Source organism: Macaca thibetana, chromosome 10 (genome assembly GCF_024542745.1).
Source record: "Macaca thibetana thibetana isolate TM-01 chromosome 10, ASM2454274v1, whole genome shotgun sequence".
Classification (NCBI taxonomy): Eukaryota; Metazoa; Chordata; class Mammalia; order Primates; family Cercopithecidae; genus Macaca; species Macaca thibetana.
In genome coordinates this window covers 5026682-5049696 of record NC_065587.1, presented here as the reverse complement: position 1 = coordinate 5049696, position 23015 = coordinate 5026682, and the positions used below count along the sequence as shown (strand labels likewise).

Sequence of the window (23015 nt, the reverse complement as noted above, 5' to 3'; positions counted from 1 at the left end):
CTTATAGATCTCATTTTCTTTATCTGTCACCTAGGAACATCATTTTCTACCTTGCAAACCATTAGGAATACCAAATATTTGCATGTAGGAGATTTGTAATATAATAGGATACTTGGTGTATGTTTCCTTTCCCTCTCCTCTTTTCCATTTTCAAGCAGAGCTAACACAGTTTCTAAGACACATGATCTTGATTCGTAAGACATAGTCCCCTAATTGTAATCTGCACCCCGAGTGTCACATTGCACAGTCTGCCTCAGGTAACAGTGGGGCTTCCACATGTCTTGCCTTGGAGGTCTGTGCTAGGCTGTCAGGAGGTATGGATGGCAGGCAGGGGAGAAGGGACAGGACGTTGGCTTCCTGTGGGCTCACCTGTCGACTGCCTCCCTATGCCCAGGGGACACACAGCTTAGAGCAGGGCCCAAATGGACATCCTGGCTATTCTTACACATTCCAGATAGTCATTCCGAGGGCTGCTGTGTGGCAGATTCCCAGCACAGGCTGGACACTTGAGCTCCCAGCAAGCCTTTTATTTTTTTATTTTTTAAACACCATGGGCAAGCTGATCAACAGTTTCCAAGGCATTATTTATTGATGGCACGGAGCTTATCATAATACAACAAGCAACTGAGATTCTGTCCATGGGTTAAAAATTAAAGACTGAATGTGTTCATGGCAGAATTCTGTTTGTTCAGGCACTGAAGTATGACATTGTAGATGATGCATTATGGGTGGGGATTGCACCCCAAGTAGCAGAGGCAGAATGCATATTTTTAAAAACTTGCTGTATGGGTTATTTTTGTTCTGAATGTAGCTGTGCATGTTAGCACAGATGTGCCAAAACAACTTTTCAGAACTGCTTTGTTTTCTCTGCTGCTGCCATGGTTTACCCATCCCTTTCTGGTATTGTTGCTTTCTCAAGTCATGTCTTGTGGTACTTTAGGGAGGCTACTAAATAGAGTGGAGTTTTACGTAATGTGCACTCAAGTACATTAGAGATAAATTCACTTCTTGATTCATATTTTCTCCTGCTTCTGCTTAAAAATGGGGATCTTTCATCTAGCTCTTTAAATACTTCACTGGCCAGCTTTTGACATTTTGCCTAATTAAACTGTCTTAAAGAAATGACAGTAATGGAAAACTAACACTGCTTATACTTTTTTTTCTTACGATTCAGCTAGTTTAAAGTTCTTTAGAAAGAATGCAACAAAAATGTCCTAAGTAGAAGGACAAATAAAAGATGATATTAAATTCTCCCATTTTATTGAGCACTTTCTAGAACCCAGGTATTGTGTAAGACTTTCTGTTTTCTTACCGTTTACTAAAATGACATCTTGTGTTTGCAGTAGAGCTTTTTGGTCTGTTTTTCATGAGGCCAAAATGACTCACCTAAGTTCACATGGCTGAGCAGGTGGCAGTGCCAGGCTTAACTCAGTGCTCCTGGGTCCTGTCCCTGCTTTCTTACCATTACCCCTTGTTCTGTGGAAGTCTGAGGAAGCCGCGAGGCTGAGAGTCAGAGACAGTCCTGTGCAAGGGGTCTGCACCGTCCTGTAGGAGGGGCATGCTTGGCAGCCTCTGAGCCACGTCCTCCTGGACCAAACATGGAAAGATATTTTGCATTCCAAATCAGTTGAAAATACCTTTCTGACATCTAGCACTAAGGTTTCTGGTTGTTTTGCACAAAGCAGACAAATTTTGTAGCTATGCAGTGATATAACATTCATTCACCAAATATTTTTCTCATCTTGTAATCAGAAATATAACTAGCTTCTTAAAAATCAGCTAATTTCATTCATTATTTAAACAAAGATTTTATCTGCTAGTTGAATAATTCATGAGGAAATTGCACCAAATTCAGATGTGAATGTTTGCTAAAGAAAAGATAGTTGCTAATTTTTCTGGAATTTGGTAGTTGAACTCAGAGAATATTTGTATTAATCACATTGTTTTTTGTACTTCTGGGTACTTTAAGAGCCTTCTGCCATTACTATTGTTGAAAAGCATCTTTATTTTGTCACAAAAGCTTGGAGAATGCTACTTACTACTTTACCCTATTGAGTTTTGCTGTGAAACTGCAGTATCATTCTTTCTGGATTCCTTTCTTTTTGGAGGTGTCATGGGGAGCAGGGTTAGTTTATGGGGTGCAGTCTCTGACATTCTCGGCCTCACTGTGTTCCCATGTGGCCACTGAGGCCCCATGCAGTGGTGCAATCCTTGTGTGAGAAGCTGGGTGCCAGCGCAGCCCACGCTTTATCACCCATCCTGCCAGGGCGTTGCTTCCTGGTCGGAAGGATTATTGGTTCTTCCTTACTTAGGTCTCGTACGCACTCCAAGTGCAATGCCGTGGGCACATCTCAGCTGGTCAGCAAAACTTGTACTACTAAATGCCTTTATCTCATAAAATCTTAATTTATAAAATGTAGGCAGCTGGAGGAATGCTCACCCTTCCTTTAAGGCAAAGGAAAGCCCCAAAGAACATTTTTTTACCTATCAAAAAAGCAGTTTAAAAAATCTGCAGCATCAGTCAGAAAAAGGGAAGCATGGACAGTTCTAGGGGTGGTATGAATTGGGAGAACCCTCTTGGGAGGCATTTTAACAGTATGTCTCAAAGACAGTCAAAGATGGTTTGGTTTTGTTTTTGTCCAGTAATTCTTTTGGGAATTTCTCCAAAGGAAATAATCAGTGATGAGGTTTAAAAAAAATTGTATATATGGATGCTCATTACATTGTTGGTGAAAATTTAGTCATGATGCAAATGTCCTGAAATGTTTAGCAAATTATGGAGGTTGTAGTGACTGAATAGAATATACTATAAAAAAACACATTTTCAAAGAATTTTTATTATATGGAAAGATCTAAAATACTATATATATAAAGATGATCTTCGTTTTTAAACAAATTAAGTATTTAATATATGTGCATTGAAAAATACAGAGAATTTTCATGGATAGGATCTGTCCTCATCTCAGGGTTGGGGCTGGGCTCCTGAAAGAAGGGTCAGACCCTAGAGCATTCAGCTGGGCTGCAGTGAGAGTTGAGGGTAATGATCCTCTAGCTGAAACGGACTCTAATTCTCATTGACTCCAAAACTGGAGGTCGTACCTTTTTCTGTCTACCCCTGTGTCTTGATCTGCCTCCTGGCCCCTTTTCCCTCAGGGCATTAGGGAGACAGGAGGACCCAGGAAATGCTGAGTGTCCTGGCAGTTTCCTTCCTACTTTCTAGCCTCCAGTTCCCAAGCCTGGCATTTGCTTCTTTTGGCCTTGGGTACTCAGTAGACTTACTGTATGGGAAGGAATGCTGTCCATTTGTCTTGAGTTGAACTTTCTCATCAATACTTTTGTGGCTCTTCCCATATCCCGGCTTTGGACAGAATAGTCAGTTGGAATTAAAATAATTTAATTCACTTTAGTGAGGTATATGTGTATGTGTGTCTGTTATTCCTGTATAATTTTAACAGAACACAGTAGGAAATTTGCATATTTCACAGCCCACAGTTTGGAAATACATTTCTGAAAGAAGCTACCCTGAAAAACAATCAGTGGGCAAATAATCTGATGATCACTGTAACTTTTAAAGAAAATCTTGTGCAATTTCAGTTACTCATGATCTTTTTCCAGGAACAAAAATATTCATATCATTTACAAATTAATCTATCAGGAATGAGTGTTTACATTTGCTTACAATATTTAGTGTGGATTACTCAAATCTTTTGGTTGAGTAATACTTGGTGCTGATGCCAAGGTTATCCAAGGAGCACCAAGATTTCTCTCCTGAGACCTTTATGTCCTGAGCCCTTTGCTGTCTCCATCTACCCCCTTTAGGAGATTTCCAGTGCCCAAGATTTAAGGACCATTTGTGTGCAGATGACAGCAGAATGCCTGTTGAGCCCAGACATGTCCCTGGGGCTCCACACTAGGGGACATACCTGCTCACATTCTCAATGTATGAGAGATGGAAAATATATAACTGCTAACGTTTACTTAGGTGTCTCGTCTCTAAGTGCCTCCCGCGAAATATGCCCAAACTGTGCCCTTGAGTCCCGCATTCCCAGATCTTTTCTTTGCCCTCTCAGCAAATGATCCCACCACACATCCAGTTCAACCAGACTCTTAGAATCTTCCAGTTGTTTCTTTCTCTTACCACCACTGTTCTAGAGAGCAGTTAGTGTCTGATCTACCTTTACCGTATATCTCATATCCACCTGCATTTTTCTGTCCCCACTGCTGTCGCAGCCTTCAGGCCTGCATCACCTTTCATTCAGCGTCCGCAACCGCTTCCTCACTGGCCTTCTTGGTGCCACTCTTGCTCCTTTTCATGCAAATCTAAGTTTTTTTTCCCGATTTCCAAGACTTTATATTTGACCCTTCTGTGAATCTGAGTCACCTAGGGAGCTTTTAGTTCATTCGTTCGTTAGAGACATGGTCTCCCTCTGCTGCCCAGGCTGCAGTGCAGTGGCACAGTCAAAGCTCCCTGGAACTTTGAACCCTTGAGCGATCCTCCCGCCTCAGCCTCCCAGGTAGCTGGGACTACAGGCTCACTTGCCACACGCAGCTAATTTTTACTTTTTTGTAGAGATGAGGTCTCGCCATGTTGTTCAGACTGGTCTCGAATTTGTGACCTCAAGTGATCCTCCCACCTCACCCTCCGAAAGCACTAGGATTACAGGCATGAGCCACCATGCCCAGCCAGGAGATTTTAAACTATATATCTGTGCCAGGACCATCACCCCTAAGATACAGATTAGGTTGGCATGAGGTGAGGCCAAGAGATGGGTAGTTTTTACAACTCCCCGGGAGATGTAGATTCACAGTAAGGATGGAGAGTCACTGCTCTGTCAGTGGTTCTTCAGACTGTATCAGTACATCATCATGACATGAAGGGCTCGCCTGACCACCCCTCTAACCTGACCACCCCTCTGAAACAGTCTGGCCGCTCTCTCAATCTCTAGTAGACCATCTTAATTATTTCTTTTATAGGAATTACCATAATCTGTAAATGTATTTTTAGGTATTAATTTACTCACCTGCCTGGCTAAGTTTCATTCAGTACATATCTGTTGGTTATATTTGGACCCTGCAAGGGTGGAAGGTGAGCTTTTGCCTCTCACACGCATATATTTTTTTCACCAAATCATTGTTAAGTATCCCAGGACCAGGCAAGGGATGCAAGGATGAGTGGAAACATGGTTCTTGTCATTGAAAGCCCCAGAGTCTAATGACAGAGTGAGACAAGCAAATAAATAGCTGCTCTGCTCTATAAATGCTATACAGCCCGACTCAAAGAGGGATTCGATTGTCACCGCCCTGGGAAGGGGCCAGTGAAGGGCCTGGAAAAGTTAAGGGTTAGTATTTAATACAGCTCTCTCCACGACATGAAGAAGACAGGGTGAGCCTTCTAACCCATCCAGCCACTTTGTGGTGATGGTGGTGGTGGTGCACTGATGAGTTGGGCTTAGCTTTGGCCATTAGGGATGTAGGAGTGTGTCCTTCCTTTGGAGAGAAGCTCAGTTTGTCAGGACCGTCCTGCTCCCACCTTCATGAGGCTGCTTTGCCAACTACACTCCTTTTTTTCCTCTTGGAGCACTGTTAAGGAGTGGAGATTTTACCCCCAGAAGACTCTTAAGTGGGTCAGAACAACACATGAATCTAATTAACTGCAAAATCACTTTGACCTCAAGGTGGAAAATTCATTCCATATTAAGATACTCCAATGAAAGGCCTACATTCATTGTAATAATAAAATGCCCATAAGAGACACTCCGTATTTGAATATTAATTCTATCTCATTATCAGATTCCCAGAGAGATATTAAAATCCAAAGATTACATTGCATTTTAAATTAAAGTCCAAAGGCATTAAAGTCCAATTCTCTTGCCCATGTGTGTTCAAATAAATTGAAATTCAAAATATATTCTCCCTGATTTCTTATTCTGCACAATCCCAGTTAGAGGGGCTCTTAATGCCTGTGTAGGGTCAGGATTTTTTTTTTAACAGCTGCAGCCTGGACTGTCTCTTGCTGGAATGTGTGTGTTTCTTTCAGGAACACCCAATACCAAACCTCTGATATGCTTCACTTCTTAAAATTAAAAAAGTTAACAGGACACAGGATTGTCAAAACACCGCCCCCCCACCCCACACATACAGCAAAGTTGGAAAAGCCAATTCCTGGTCTTCTAATAGTTACCCCAAGCAAAAGTATGTCCCCAGAAACCAGCACTTCTTACTCGTTGCCAACTAGCAGACCATAGCAGAAAGTCTGTGATATCTGAGGGAAAGATGGAGAAAGTCTTCATTTCTGCTTCACTAGATTTCAGTTAGTCGCTGACAGTTGCGGGGCTAGACATTTGGGAGCAATCTCCTCAGTAATTTCTTGGATCTTGCTGTCAGTAATTCCAGTGAGTCAAGACCATGCCTTTCTTTCTCGTGGGTTTTGTAGGACCCAGTCACAGTTTCTGTTTGAATAGCCACTGAAATTTTCTGAAATTCACTTTAAGTGTGTTAGAACACAGTGCGTTTTCATTCCTCTTTATATCTTTTCATCCTGACCTTCGATATCTTATTTCCCATTTCATGTATTTTTATTGTTTATTTTTCTCCCTCTCTCTGTAGCCCAATCTGCAGTGCAGTGGCACAGACATAGCTTACTGTACTCTCGAACTCCTGGGCTCAACCCATCTTCATGCCTCAGCCTCCCCAGTAGCTGGGACTACAGTCATGCACTATCACACCCAGCTAATTTTTAAAAAAAATTCTTTGTTGAGATGGGGTCTCTCTATGTTGCCCAGGCTAGTCTCAAACTCCTGGCCTCAAGCCAGCCTCCCTCTTTAGCCTCCCAAAGTGCTCTTACTCCAAAAAAAATTACTGTTTTCCAGCTAAATCAGCCTTATTGCTTTAGTTTGTTTTTATTCTTTCATTGTTTCTGTTCTAATAGTAAGACTGAAATACTTTTTACATAACTCTAGTTCCTCTTTGATTTTCTGAGCATCCTTGATTTCTAGAGATAGAACGTTCTAAACAAAGACCTTTTAAAATTATAGTATTTTATTGAATTTATTTTTCTATATCAGTGCTAGGAGACAGTATCCGTGTGTTTTCTTCTGGTCTTAGCATCTATGTAAACTTTGCTTTACCTATGACATTTACTATAGGTTTCTGACACATAGCCTTTTTGAAATTAAAAAAGTTCTCTAGTTTTCTGATAATCAAAAAAATCATAAATAGGGGCTAAGCATGATTGGGTCCTTTTTCTGTGATGGTTGATATTATTATGCATACATTAATGAGGTTCATTGTAGATTTTCTGATCCGCTTGAATCTATTCTTGCATTTTTGAGAAAAGTCTGCCTGAACATGAAGTATTATTGTAGCATGTTTAATTTAGTTATGCTAATATTATTTCTAGAATATTTTAGGGGAAGGGGATCTATTTTCATAAGTTAAAAAGGCCTTTAATTTCTTTACAGTGGTCTACCTTTCCTGGTTTTGGAACAAAGTCATACTAGCCTTGTAAAATAGGTTGGAAATCTTTCTTTATTTTTCTGTTGTTTTGGAACAACTTGTATATAAAATAGACGTTCTGTTTCTTGCAAATTGGGTGGAACTCACTTGAGAGCTATTTGCGTCTTTGTGTTTGTTAGTGAGTCTTGGTCATTTTAGTATCTTTAAAAGTTTTTGTTCGCAAGACTCCGTCTCAAAAAAAAAAAAAGTTTTTGTTTTAATATTTTTTCTTATTTTATTTTCAGGCACAGTTATTTTGGAATTCAGATAAGAACTGACACTTATAAACATTCAAAATGTTAATAAACATTTTTTCTTCAAGGCAATTACCTTTTCTTAAGATCAGTCTTAGCACAATCCTATGCAAAAACAAAAATTTTTAAAAGTCTAAATAGATTAAAATAGGAGAAATCAACTCTACCCTTCTCATATAAATTATTCTGAAAGAATTAGAAGATTCAATGATGTAAATCAGATTAAGAGGAGGTAGACTTAAAGTGCCTAAAATATAATTGTATTTCACGAAATAAGACCGTTATTTTTCTAAAGAGGTCCTCTAAGCTGGCTTTTATTCTGCTGTAGTTTCATCTCACTAAGAGGGAGGGCAATAAATAAACTGGTCTTACCAAAAAGTTTCCACTTTTTAGTAGCGAGCGCTCTAGCTTTAGTTAACTTAGAAGTTTATCTTTTTTCCCTGGGCAACCACTTTTTCTCCACTGTTCTTGTAGTTGTTGTAATAGAGCCCTGGTTTCTTTTCCCCCAAGAAATGCCCACTTTTCTGGTGTCGTGCCCACTGAATAGGAACTGGAGGAAGGGACTACAGCTGCTTTTCCTTTAGGGGATGATGCTCTCCTTAGCTCTTCAGTAGTTCACATATGTAAGAAGTCACGGCAAGTTCCCTAAAGTCCCTAAGAAAGTCTTGGTAGGGTTTCAGTGGCTCTGAACCATCTATTGCTTTAATTCAGTCTTTTTTGTTTTTAACTGTAAATAAGCCAAGGTTTTCCTCTTCTTTTGAAATTGTCAACCTCCAATCCAATTTTATAACATCATTCTGTACTTTGAATAATGAGGCCAAAAGAGTCATTGGCTTTGGTGAAAAACCTTCAACATTTTTACTGACTTTGTTAAATTCTTCTAAACTTGCATTGGCAGTTACACCTGCATAAGGAGCCGCATGAAGATCATAGGTAAGGTGAATCAAATGATTTACATGTTTACTGATAAGAGCTTTTTTAGTTCCACCTAAATGCTTTCTCCTAATAGCCCAGCCAGGCCTTTTGCAGGCTCTGCAGTTGCTTCTCAGGACCATGGTCACCAGGTTTGTCTACAGTTCTCCACAAAACCTGACTTATCTTAAAATTCAAAAACAATTTTAATGTACTCTGTTGATGTCCAACAAACTTTTCTTATTTTAAAAAATCTCCATAACCATTTAATTAGATAAAGTACCATCAAAACCTAAAGACATAGAATTGATTGCTAGAGAGCTTTGTGTTCAGCATCTCCTAGTCAGTCGTGAATTTGTCCTCAGCTTGTCTTCCATCAGTGACAACATCAATCCAGAGTGTAGTAATTTCAAAGTTGTCTTCACAAAGCCTGGCAGTAATTGTTCTGTGCTTTTCTTCTGTCCATCATCCAAATACCAGCAGACGGAAACATCTCCTGCATTTGAATAGGGGTAACAATGGTAGCAGAGTCCACATCTTGAGGTCTTATTCCATTTAATAAATCCCTCACTGCTCCTTCTGCTGTTCTGAATTCACAGTTCTCTTTAACAAATAATTCTGTCAGGCTCTTCAATCTTTCTGTGACACATGTCTAGAATTCTGGAGCCTGCACCTTCATTTTAGGCGGCTGTTGCTTCAGAAGTCACAGTCTATTCTACCAGCCTTTGCCAAGGATGCAGGTGCCACAGCACCTCAAGAGAAATCACCAATCACACAGCTCCATGCTGAGGCCCTCTTGCCTGCTACTGAGGAGCTCTTGCCATCCCAACTCCTGCCTTTCCCCAATGATGAGGACAGGCAAGCCCCCAAATTTGAACTTAGCCTGGGAAGGTTCTTGGCTTTGCCCAGGAAATAATTCAAGGGTGAGCTGGTGGTGGTAAACAGCAGCTTTGATTGAAGCAGCAGTGTATAGCAGCAGCAGAGGTGCCACTCCTTGCAGAGCAGGGCTGCCCTATAGGCAGTGTGCCCAGAATCGCAGCTCAGAGGCAGGTCTGCACTCATATTTGTACCCAGTTTTAACTATATGTGAATTAAGGGGTAGTTAATGCAGAAATTTCTAGGAAAAGGGTGGCACCTTTCAGGTCGTCAGGTTGTTGCTATGGAAAGGGGCGGTAACTTCTGGGTGTTGCCATGGCAGTGGTAAACTGACATGACATATTGGTGGATATGTCTTATGGAAAATGGCTTCTACCTCTGACCTACCTGTTTTAATTAGTCCTCAATTTGGTCAGGTGTCCGAGCCCCACCTCCTGCCTCTCCAGGACACGGTCAGTAGCCTGGCTGGGCACTTTAAAAAGGACAGTTCTATTCAAGCCTTTGATTTTTTCTGTCAATTTTAACATTTTATACTTTTCTCAGGAATGTCTACTTCATCTAGGTTTTCACATTTTTTCCAAAAAATTGTTCATATTTTAATATTTTACCTAGATTGTCTAAAACCTGTTTCTCCCTTTTAATTCTTTTTTTTCCTTCCTCATTCCTTCTGGAACTTTTCCATTCTATTAATGTTTACAAATAACCAGCTTTTGGTTTTGGCTAATCTTCTCTGTAGTGTTGTTACTGTAATTCACTGACTTTCTTGCCTGTCAGTTTATAAGAACAAAGATAAAAAATGATAACAGGCTTTCCTTCAGAAATGATGCAAGACAGGAATCAATGGAATGACATATTTAAAATACTAAAGGAAAACTGTTAATCTAGAATTATGTATCCAGCAAAAATATCCTTCAAAAATGAAGGTCCAAAAAAAGAAAGCAAAATGTCCTATAAGAAATGTTAAAGGAAGTTCAACAAGGTGAAAGTAAATGACAGCACATGGAAACCTGACCTATACAAATCAATACAAAGGATCAGAATCACTGGAAAAGTTAAATATATGGGTACAAAGAAAGTCTTTCTATTCTCACTTTTAATTTTCTTTGAAATGTAATTGGCTCTTTAATCATAATGGCAATATATTAGGGGATTTTTAATGTGTATATAGAAGAAAAATATATGAGAGTAATTGCTCAAAGATTAAATGGAGTATACAGTTATAACATTCTTACATTGTATGTGGGGTAGTATGGTATTATTTGTAGATAGACTGCAACAAGGTAAAGATGTATACTCTAAACCCCAGTGCAACCACTTTTAGAAAAAGAGAGAGACAGTTAATAAGCCAGTGTTGGAGAAATAAGTGGAATATTTAAAAATGCTCAGTCTCAAAAGAGTCTGGAAAATAGGAACAAAGAATAGTCAAGACAAATAGAAAACAGATGGCAGAATGATAACCTCAATCATGTTGATAAATATATTAAATGTAAATGGCTTAAATATCCAATTAAAAGACTGTTAGAATGAAGTATTGTCTTGTCTGGTCTGGTCTGGTCTTGTCTTTTTGACGAAGTCTCTCTGTGTTGCCCAGGCTGGAGTGCAGTGGCACGATCTCAGCTCACTGCAACCTCTGCCTACCAGGTTCAAGTGATTCTCCTGCCTCAGTCTCCCAGGTAGCTGAGACTACAGGTTCACCACCACACCCAGCTAATTTTTATATTTTTAGTAGAGATGGTGTTGTGGGAAGTCAGAGACCCCGAACGGAGGGACCGGCTGAAGCCACAGCAGAAGAATTATGAAGATTTCATGGACATTTATTAGTTCCCCAAATTAATACTTTTGTAACTTCTTACACCTGTCTTTACTGAAGTCTCTGAACATAAATTGTGAAGATTTCATGGACATTTATCACTTCCCCAATCAATATGCTTATAATTTCCTATGCCTGTCTTTACTTTTATCTCTTAGTCCCATCATCTTCCTAAGCTGAGGATGTACGTCACCTCAGGACCCTGTGATGATCACGTTGTCTGCACAAATTGTTTGTAAAGCATTTGAACAATATGAAATCTGGGCACCTTGAAAAAGAATGGGATAACAGTGATTTTCAGGGAACAAGGGAGATAACCATAAGGCCTGACTGCCTGCAGGGCCGGGCAGAACAGTCATATTTCGGAAAGCGAATAGGAGAAATATCACTGAATTCTTTTCTCAGCAAGGAACAACCCTGGGAAATGAATGCATTTCCAGGGGTAGGTCTCTAAAATGGCCGCTCTGGGAGTGTCTGTCTTATGCAGTTGTAGATAAGGGATGAAATACGCCCTAGTCTCCTGCAGCGCCCTCAGGCTTGGTAAGATTAGGAAATTCCAGCCTGGCGAATTCTAGTCAGACTGGTTGTCTGCTCTCAAACCCTGTTTCCTGTTAAGATGTTTATCAGTGACAATGTGTGCCCAGCAGGACATGGACCTTCATCAGTAATTCTAGTTTCACCCTGGCCTTATCATCTCACTCTGCCTGTCTGCCCTTGTGATATTTTATTGCCTTTGAAGCATGTGATCTCTGTGACCCACACCCTATTTGTATACCCTTCCCCTTTTGAAACCACTAATAAAAACTTGCTGGTTTTGCAGCTCAAGGGGCATCACCGAACCTGCCAACATGTGATGTCACACCCAGAGACCCAGCTGCAAGATTTCTCTCTTTTGTACTCTTTCTCTTTATTTCTCAGACCAGCTGACACTTATGGAAAATAGAAAAGAACCTATGTTGAAATATTGGGGACTGGTTCCCCCAATAGACAGGGTTTCACCATGTTGGTCAGACTGGTCTTGAACTCCTGACCTCAAACGATCCTCCCACCCTTGGCCTCCCAAAGTGTTGGGATTATAGGCGTGAGCCACTGTGCCTGGCCTAGACTGGATTTTAAACGGCAAAACTCAATTATATGCTGTGATAAGAAATATACTTTGAATATAAAGATGAAGATACCTTAAGAGTGAAAGAATGATACACTCTGTAAACACGTATAAGAAAGCTGGAGTGGCTATATTAATATTAGACAAAATTGACCTAAGGACGAAGAATATCCCTAGATGTAAAAAAGTGATATTTCATAATGATTAAAGGGTCAGTTCATCAAGAAGACATAATAGCCTAAACATATATTGCTAATAGCAGAATTTCAAATAACTGAAACTAAAACTGACACCTGAAAGAGAAAATTGATCTGCAGTCATAATTGGAGATTTCAGTGTTCTTATCTTTACAAATTACAGAACAAGCTGAAAGAAAAGCAGGAGGAATATGGAAAACTGGAATACCATCAGCCACCTTGATCAAGTGAAATTTGGTGAATACTGCACCAATAACAGAATATACATTCTTTCCAGTACACATAGAACATTCACCAAGACAGACATATGCTGGGACCATAACAGAACTCAATAAATGTAGAAGAACTGAAAACATAGACTATATTCTCTCTCTACAGCAGAATTATAAATTAAAACTATAAAATATCTCTAAAATCTCAAGATATTTGAAAATTAAACAGTATACTTCTAAATAACCTACATATCATAGACACAATCATATTGAAATTAGAAAATATTTTGAACTGAATAAAAATGAAAAATGGCATATCTAAATTGTGAGATGGGGATAAAGTAGTGTTTACGAAATTTAAAATACATGAGAAAACAAGACTTAAGATCAGTCATCTTAGTTTCCAACTTAAGAAGCTAGTTAAACCGAGTAGATTAAACCAATGTAAGTAGAAGAAAAGAATTAACAAAGATAAGAATGGAAATCACTGAAGTAGAAAATATAATAGACACAGAGTAGAGAAAATCCATGTTATCAGAAGCTGGATGCATATTTAAAAAGACTGATCAGTCTTTCCAGATAAATCTTTCTACCTGTCAAGAAAATTAGAGAAAATATAAATTACTTCTATCAGCAGTGAAAGAGGAGACATCATTATAGATATTACAGACATTAAAAAGATAATAAGAGAACAGCATAAACAACTTGATGTCAAAAATTTTTGACAAAATAGATGATACGAACAGTTTTCTTGCAAGAAACAAAAACTGAATCAAGGATAAATATTTTTAAAAATTAAATTTGTAGTTTAAAATGTTTCTACAACAAAATCTCCAGGCACACATAGTTTCAGCAGTGAATTCTGTCAAGCATTTAAGAAGGAAAGCATATATCCAATATTTCTCTTTCAGAAAACAGAGGAGGGAACACTTCTCAACTTACTTTATGAAGCCACCACTATTCTGTTCCCAAATCTGGACAAAAACCTTAAAAGGGAAAAAACAAAGTAACTACAGAGCAGTGTCTCTCATGATCAGAAACATAAGAACACATTTCAAAATATCAGCAGAGTGGATCTTGTAACACAGAAAGTGATAATGTATCATGAACTATGGTGGTTGATCTCAGCCGCGCACTCTTTGTTTAATGTTAGAAGAGCAGACACTTTCATGCTCCTGTATTCACAGAATAAGGGGGAGGAAACAATATGATTATCTCAATAGAGGAAAAGCATTTGGCACAAAATTTACACTTATTCACATTAAAATTTGCCACAAACTAACAGTATAAAGGAACTTTCTCATCCTGAAAAAGGCATCTATGAAAAAATTCAACAGCTAATTTCATACTTTATGATAAAAGACTGCTCACTCTCTGACATCAGGAACAAGGCAAGAATTTCTGCTCTCACCACTCCAGTTAACAATGTGCTGAAGGTCCAAAGCTACCCACTAAGCAAAGAAAAATCGGATGCATAAAGATTGAAAAGAAGTAAAACTGGCTTTATTCATAAATGAGATGATCATATATGTTAAGGAATTGATTAGTTATGAGAAGTGAATTTTGGTTACAAGATATGTAAATGAAAATTATATAAAGCTAGCAAAGAATAATAAGAAAAAATTTAAATGCCACATGCAATAGCATCATAAAACATGAAATATTTAGGAATAAATTTTAACGAAGTATGTGCAAGACCTATACTCTGAAAACCATAAAACATTGCTGAGAGAAGTTAAAATTTGACAGACAGCTCGATATTGTTAAGCATAAGATCTCCCCAAGTTGACCTATAGAGTGAATGCTATACCAGTCAAAATGCCAGGAGACATTTTTTGTTTGTTTGTTTGTTTGTTTTGAGACGGAGTTTCACTCTTGTTGCTCAGGCTGGTGCGACCTCGGCTCACTGCAACCTCTGCCTCCGGGGTTCAAGAGATTATCCTGCCTCAGCCTCCTGAGTAGCTGGGATTACAGGCGCCCACCACCATGCCCGTCCCAGGAAACATTTTTTATAAAAACTGATGAGCTGGTTTTAAAATTTGGAAATGCAAAAGACCTAGAATAGCTGTTATGGGTTGAATTGTACCCCCCAAAATTCATATGTTGAATTTCTAAACCCCAATACCTTTAACATGACCTTATTTGGAAACAGCGTTATTGCCAATGTAATTGCTTAAGATGAGATCATACTGGAGGAGGATGGGCCCCTAATCCAATATGAGTGGCGTCCTTATAAAAAGGGGAAATTTGGGCACAGATTACACACAGAATGAGAATGTCATGTGAAAATACGGACAGAGATCTACAAACCAAGGACACCAAAGATTGCCAGCAAACTATCAGTAGCTAAAGAGAGGCCTAGAACAAATTATCCTTCATAGTCCTCAGAAAGAACCAACCCTGCCAACATCTTGGTCTTGGACTTCTTCCATCCAGAACTGTGAAACAATAAATTCCTGTGTTTTATACCATTTGGTTTGTGGTACTTTGTTAAGGCAGCCCTACCAAACTAATACAATTGCCAAAACAATTTTGAAAACAAAACAAAGAGGATTATATTACTTCTTTCATGACTTACTATAAAGCTAATTAAGATAGTGTGGTATTTATGTAAATATAGATGTATATACCAGTGGAACAGAATAGGGTCCAGACTCAGTGGAGAAAGGATATTCTTTTCAACAATGGCACTGGAATGATTTTTTTATCCTTATGGAGAAAAAAAGAACCTAGACTCTTAATTTATACCAAACAAAAATTGATTTAAAACAGCAACATAAAAGCTGGAAATATAAAGCTTGTAGAAGAAAACATTATGGATATGTTGAAGTAGGCCAGGGCTTTTTAGGATATAAAAAATACCATGAAAAAATGTTTTGATAAATTGTATCTCATCTATACTAAAAAGTCAATGCTCTCTGAAACATACTATTAAAAAATTTAAAAAACAAGCCATTGTATAGGAGAAAATATTTGCAATACATATATCTGGCACAGGACTTACTCATATGCAGAATATGTAAAGAAGCTCTTACAACTCAATGAGAAGAAAACAACCCAGTTAGTAAAATGAGCAAAATATTTGAATAACATTTCACTGAAGAAATAGAAATGTCCCATAAACACCTGAAGATACTTTACATTATTAGCCATCAGGGAAATGTAAATTAAGACCACAATGTGATGCTGCCTAAAACGTCTGAGTGTTGGTAAGGATCTAGAGTAACTCCAATACATTGTAGGGGAGAATGTAAAATGGTAGAACTACTTTGGAAAATACTGTGACAGTTCTTAATAAAGTTGAACATATACTTCATATGACCCAGCAATTTCATTTGTAGGTGTCTACCCGAAAAATGAAAACGTGCACCTGTGAAAAGATACAGATGCATGTGTTCATAGCACCTCTATTCATTGCAGATAAAACTGGTATCAACCCAGTGACCATCAACACATGAGTGTATAAATAAATGGTAGTATATTCATAATCAGAAAAAAAAAACCCAAAACTGATACATGTAACAACATGAATGAATCTCAGAAACATTGGAAAACACTTTTTAATAATCCCATTTGTGTTATAGAACAGACAAAATAATACCTGTAATGACAGAAACAGATGCCTAGGAGGAGGTGGGGCAGGCACGAGGTGAGTTGCAGTGATTGCAGAGCTGCGCAAGGAACTTTTGGGGTTGATGGAAAGATTCTAAATGTTGATTTGTCTGTGACTATGCAGATGCACTTGCAGTTTACTATATGTAAATTATACCCCAATAAAGTGCCTTTTAGAAGTAAAGAAAACGAAGCAGCAAAGGGGATAGTGTGTGCAGGGCAGTGCGTGAGGTTTCAGGCGTTTCTTCTGAGTAGGTCTCACAGGTTGGCTTGATGGGTGCTGTTTGGCTTTGGGGAGATAGGTGTTTTCACCTTGGCTTCTTATTAGAGTCACCTGGAGAGTTTGTCTAAAACACTGTTGCCCAGAGATTCAGATTCATTGGTTCTGGGGTTGGGACCGCAGCACTGGCACTTTTTAAAGCCTCCACCAAGTGATTCTAAGTTGTAGCCGAGGCTGAGGAGCACTGGCCAGACTTTGAGTTTTCTCTCCAGAGAGTGTCTGCAATGCCCAGGCCACTTGCTTTTTTACTTCTGCCCAAGTCACACCATTTGTTGCTGCTCTGGCATTGGGGACAAAAGCAGCGGCTCAGGCCTGAAATGCCCCCCCGCTAAGTGGCACAAAACACTGTAGAAACAAATGCAACATGAAGATCGATGGTACTATATTTTTGTGAGACTTAGAATTGCTGTGTAAGGCTAAAGCCAGCAGAAGAGTATGAATGGAAATTACAAATCCAGACATACACCCAGTTCATGAGACAGTCAAGAACAACATTACACTTAGAGTAACCCCATATCTACCAAATTTCTTAGGATTGTAGAAGTATATCTTTCCATATTCAAACTTTGCTGAAGGACAACTATTGGTTGGTGAAAGATTACCATATCCAGCTCTTTTCAAATGTGGATGGTAAAGGAAACCTTTAGAATCTCAGAGCCAAATGAAAGTAATATTACAAATCATTCCCATTTCCTGTGGTCTCATGATGTGCTGGGCACCATTCTGAATGCATTCCCACACAGTCCTCACTGTGGCCCTGGGAGATGGGTATGGCCCTCATATTTCATGTAAGAAAATTGAGACTTAATGAAGTTCAGAAATCTCCCCAAGGTCACACAGCTAACAGGCTGATTGGGAATTCTCCTGTATGTGTGTCTGCCTCCCAGAGCATGGTATTCATATTCCCTCTGCATCGGAGGATGGTGAGTGAGTCCTCTCGGGAGGCCACTGCTTCTGTGTCTCCTGCAAGACAGTCAGTTTCACCCAGCGGCTGCTTCTGTGCTTCCAGCTTTCAGAGTTGGCTCTTGGCTTGCCCAGGATGGCATCACACCTCAGTGGAAACCTTGCTGGAGCATTGCCACACCCAGCCTGGTCATTTGTTCCCTTCAGCATGAGGACTCTAGTTGTAGTGTTTGATTCTGTTTTATGGAGCTATGTCATAAATACATTTTTACCAAGTATTATTTAGGCTGGAGTCAGTGTAGGAGATTTGGGTCCACCTTTGTATTGTACTCTTGCCTTCTTTTTATATTTACCACTCAATTTGAGAGCATCCAGAATAATTGAAGCTCTGTTTTCTATCAACCTAATATGTTCTCCCAAAGGAGTTTGGTTAGTAGAATTGGGCCTGTACCCTTTGCAGAGTGCCTACTCTGGCATTATTGGCTAATGTGGGAAAGAATAGTTAGCAAATCTATTTGTTGTCCTCTGTTTACACTTCATTTCCAGAGACTAAATGTTAATTTGTTTAAGCCAGGCTTATTGTCTCCTGGAGATGCACTACCACGGGAAAGTGTTGACTGAGCTTGGCTCCTCAGTGTGAACTGTAACTTGTGACTCATTAATTACGGGCCTACAATCAACTCCCAACATGTTAGTAAAGAAACAAACAACTTTCTTGTTTAATGAAGTGCTGATAGAAGAAAACTTAATTGTTTCTCTCCTGCCCCCAACATTAGCTTGACACTTGTAGTTACAGCAGTAAACTTGGGCTCTGTAATAACAAAATTGTATCGTCAGTCACCCTTCCTGAAGGTGCTGTATTGGTGTCTACTTTTCGCAGTGACCTTAACCTGTGTTCATTCTTAAGTATATAATTGTGTATTTGTCATAATGCTGCTGTCATCCTTGTCCAGAATAAGTCATTTATGTTGTAAACATTTAATGAACTTCTATAAATGGTTCCTTGTATCCTTTCCTAATGCAGCTGTATGAATAAGAAATATTTATCCAGGAACGCATACCCTCAGTTGATCTACAACTCCAGTGGAACCGTGATTTTTAAGAACTCTAGTTCACCTTTATTGCCTGCTTAAATTTCAGTTTTTAGTGTGTGATTTCATTTCCTTCAAAGAACGTCTTACCCATTTAGCATATCTCAAGAGTTCTACTTTTTTTTGTAGAAAGTGAGGTGTTTTCCATGCATTGAATAATGAATCCTGAATATGTTTATTTCTCACTTATCCAAAAAAACTGATTTTTGAAAATAAATTTGAAATTTTGCCTAATGCAGAGAGGAAGTGTAAATTCAGCTCTGTTGAAGTAATTGTTCAGTTTCTTCATGCATTTAGGAGCTACTGTCCAACTCCTTGTTCCTAAATGAACTAATTGCATTTAACAGTGTGAATGTCACCAACTACTGCTGTCACTCCCAGTGCTCTTTATTGAGCATTTACTGTGTGCTAAGCATACTCACAGTCTCTCTTTGAAGTAGGCACTGTCATCCGCAAGTCTTAGGGGAGGAAATCAAGTCTTAGGGGTTTCTTGACTTGCCCAAGGCCAACAGATCTCATAGCAAGGCTTTGACCCCAGCAGTCTGGCTCCACAGTGGCCACTCTTAATCCCTATGCCACACTGCCTCCCAGTTCATGAACTTCTTGTTTCATCTTATCTTCCAGCTTTTGCAAATACTCTTCCCCTTGCCCAAAACACTCCCACAGTCCCCTTTGCCTTATTTAATTCCTGTTCATTCTTCTCACCTTAAGCTAAATACCACTTCTTTAGGGAGGCCTTCTCTGTGAGCCCCATGCTGTATGTTCTTCTAGCTAAACTATGAGCATGAAAACCAACCTCAGTCTGGCGTGGAGATGCACCTGTGTTCTAGAAGGGTTTGGATCACACATTTGTGGAGAGCCGGTGAGGATCAGCTGGATTCTTTCTTCTCAGTGGCACTTACAGGGCCCTTGCTTCGTTTCTGGATCTCTCCTTATCTTCACCCCAGTATCAGTCAGCACAAGGCAAAGGCATTTGGCATCTCTTCTTTCCCATTTGCAGACTTTACTGTGTGTACGTACCCCATCCAGCTGGTAGATGTGGGGCAGGTTATCAGAGGAGAAGTGGGGGTGTGAGGGCATCCTTGGGGAAGCTTTGGTTACAGTCTCAGGTGGGGTCATTACCAACTTGGCCATAAAACTCTCTCTGTGCTTCTCAAACACATGATCCCTCCTACAAGACCCACTCTCTATAGTGGTCTAACCCTCCATGCCAGTGCTTCCTAAACTAGCTGTGGTGAAGAGCCACTTATCTTTCCCTCAAACCATCCTGGACCTGTATTTGTATAGAATATAGTATAAAATGAATGACTAGAAAAATAAATCTGAAAAAAGACATAAGAATTCAAGCCCAAATTTCATCATAAGATTCAGCAGACACTGCATAGCTGTCATATTGTCAGCAGTTTCTCAGCTTCTCCCCTCAGTGTCTGTTCCTACAAACTGACAGTGGTCTCCAGATCTCACCTTGAATAGTACTTACTAGGTCAGTGACCACAGGGAGGGGACTTCTGAGCCTCACTTTTTTATGTGTAAAAGGGAACCAATAATACTTACTCTAGCATTTCAGAATTAAATGAAGTCATCAAAGCATCTGATTACCTAGTATATGCCAGGTGTCTACTAAATAGTAGTTCATTTCCCATCACACCTTCAGTGCCTGGAAAAAAATTACAGAAATTAGATGATTACCAATTAATTTATTCTCTTCTTCCTGCCGTTTGTAAAACAAGGATCATTAATAGATTCCTAGCAAGTCTGTGCATTCGAATCAGCTGGAGATCTGGTTTCTGTCAGTGGGACATGGCGTTTGGAATAGTTAATGTTCAGATGACTGAATGCAGTTTAAAGACTTCCATGTGGTTCTGAATCATCTTAGGTTATGTATTTCTCACTAGGGATGTAAAGTCAAAATACTGTTTAATTCTGAAAAAGAACTTTATTTTATATTTCATTAGATTAATTTGTATGTTTTCAGTTTTTGTAACTTTAAATTTAATTTTTAAAAATTAAATAAAACACAGAGGATTCCAAAGTCAGAATTATACAACACACATTCACAGAGTCTCCATTCCTGTTTCCTCCACCCCATTCTCCTCTTTACCCTGTGGATAACCATTATTTGTTTTTGGTTCTTTCATTGTTTCTTGTTCAGAGTATTTAAAAATACTCCTTTATCACACACAAGATTCTCATATAAGGCTATTAACATGTTGTAATCAGGCTACATCTCCTGGCAGTCCTCCCACAGCAGTCCATCAGCAATATTCTCTACTCACATTTGCAGCCGTATAGCAGTCTACTGTGTTTGTACCATAGTTTATGTAAGCAGCCCCCATTCGTAGAGACTTGAGTTGTTTCATAATAAGTTGTGCTGCACCCAGTATCATTAGTCATCAGAAATGCGCATCAAAACCACAATGACATACCACTTCACTTACACTAGAATGCCTAATACAAAAGACAGACAGTATCAAGTGTTTATGAGATTGTGGAGATGCTGGAACCCTCATACATTGCTGGGTGAAAATGTGAAATACTATAAACACTGAAAACAGTCTGACTGTTCCTCAAATGTTTATAATTGTCATATGATCTAGCAGTTTGACTCGTAGGTATAAGAACAATGAATACTTACATCCACTCAAAAACATGTACATGCATATTCAGAGCAGCATTATCATGACAACCTAGAAGTGGAAATAACACAAATGTCCATTAGTGGGTGAATGGAAAAATACAATGTGGCATATCTATACAATGCACTGTTCACATTACTCAGCCATGAAAAGGAATGAAGCACTGACATGCCACAACATGGGTAGACCTTGAGTGAAAGAAGCCAGGTTCAAAAGGCTACAAGTTGCTCAGATTATCTGACTCCGTTGTAGGAAATGTCCAGAATAGGCAAATCCAGAGAGACAGAAAGTAGATGGATAGTTGCCAAGGACTGGGGGGAGGGAGAAATAAGGAGTGACTGACCAGTGAGTATGGAGTTTCTTTTAGGGGTTAGGAAAATGTTTGAAAGTTGGATCATGCTAATGGTTATATAACTCTGTGAATATACTGAAAACCACCAAATTGCACACTTTAAAAGTGTAAATTTTATACTTTGTGATGATGCTCAGCAAAAAATGAACCGGGCCAGGCACGGTGACTCATGCCTATAATCCCAGTGCTTTGGGAGACCAAGGCAGGAGGATCACTTGAGGCTGGGAGTTTGAGAACAGCCTGGGCAGCATAGTGAGACCTCATCTTTACAAAAAATAAAATAACAAAATAAACTGTGCTGTAATGAATAACCTTATTTCATGGGGTAGTGTGTTTTTGATCTGTAATTTCAGAAATGGGGTTACTGGATCACGTGTCATTTCGCTGCTTACACCCTATTCCCTTTCATGGGAGTTGTACCATTGATCATTCCCTCCAGCAGTGTACGAGCGTGCCTGTTTCCCTGTGGCCTCACCAATAGCATTTGCTGTCAGACTTGGTTATTTGTTAGTCTGGCAGGTAGGAAATGTTGTGTGTAATTATAATTTGCTTACCTCTGATGAGCAAGTTTGAACATATTCTGATGTCTTTTTAGTTTATTTGTATTTTGGGTGCCATTTATGTTTCATGTATCTCACCTGTTTTTCTACTGTATTGTTGGTGTTGTTTAAATTTTTACAAGTTCTTTATATATTGAAATATTAATCCTTTGCAAATATCTTCCAGATCTGTGATACCTTACAAATAGTTTTCCCAGTTCTCATTTGTCTTAAAAACAAATAGTCAGATTTTAAAACCTTTCCCCTGTTGCTTCTGGATTGAATCATAGTTAGGAAAGCTTTTCCTATTCCCAACTTAGAAGAGGAATTCACCCATTTTTTTTTCTAGTACTGATTTTTTTTGTTATTATTATTTAAGTTTAGATCTCATATCCATCTGGAGTTTATCTTGGTGAACAATATTAGGAAGTGATCTACTTAGATTCTTTTTTATACGGCTACCTAATTGCCCCAAATTTTTGAAGTCCAGTGAAAAGAAAAGTATCACTTTTTGTTTACATTGTTTTATATAGTTCTGGGTTGATATAGGTATTTCAGATAATAGGGCAAACAGTATTACAACATTGAATAAGAAAACACAAAAGGAACAAGTCATCTGTAATCTCTGACTATAGCCATGCTGTTTTCAGTGTATAAACTTATCTTCTTTCTCTCTAGGTAAATGAGCTGGATGGTATCCCGTTGATCCTGGACAACTGCAACATCAGTGACAGTAACCCCT

The 23015-nt window shown here is 39.0% G+C and overlaps 1 protein-coding gene across 2 annotated transcripts in view; it reads left to right on the top strand.

Annotated features, from left to right (window-relative positions):
- The window catches only part of ATXN10 (ataxin 10), a 209004-nt gene that overhangs the window by 147786 nt on the left and 38203 nt on the right, over nucleotides 1–23015 (top strand). For both annotated transcript variants that reach the window (XM_050805913.1, XM_050805911.1), the window contains one exon: nucleotides 22952–23015. In XM_050805913.1, coding sequence (XP_050661870.1) covers nucleotides 22952–23015 — 64 coding nt within the window. The remainder of the gene's footprint in view (nucleotides 1–22951) is intronic.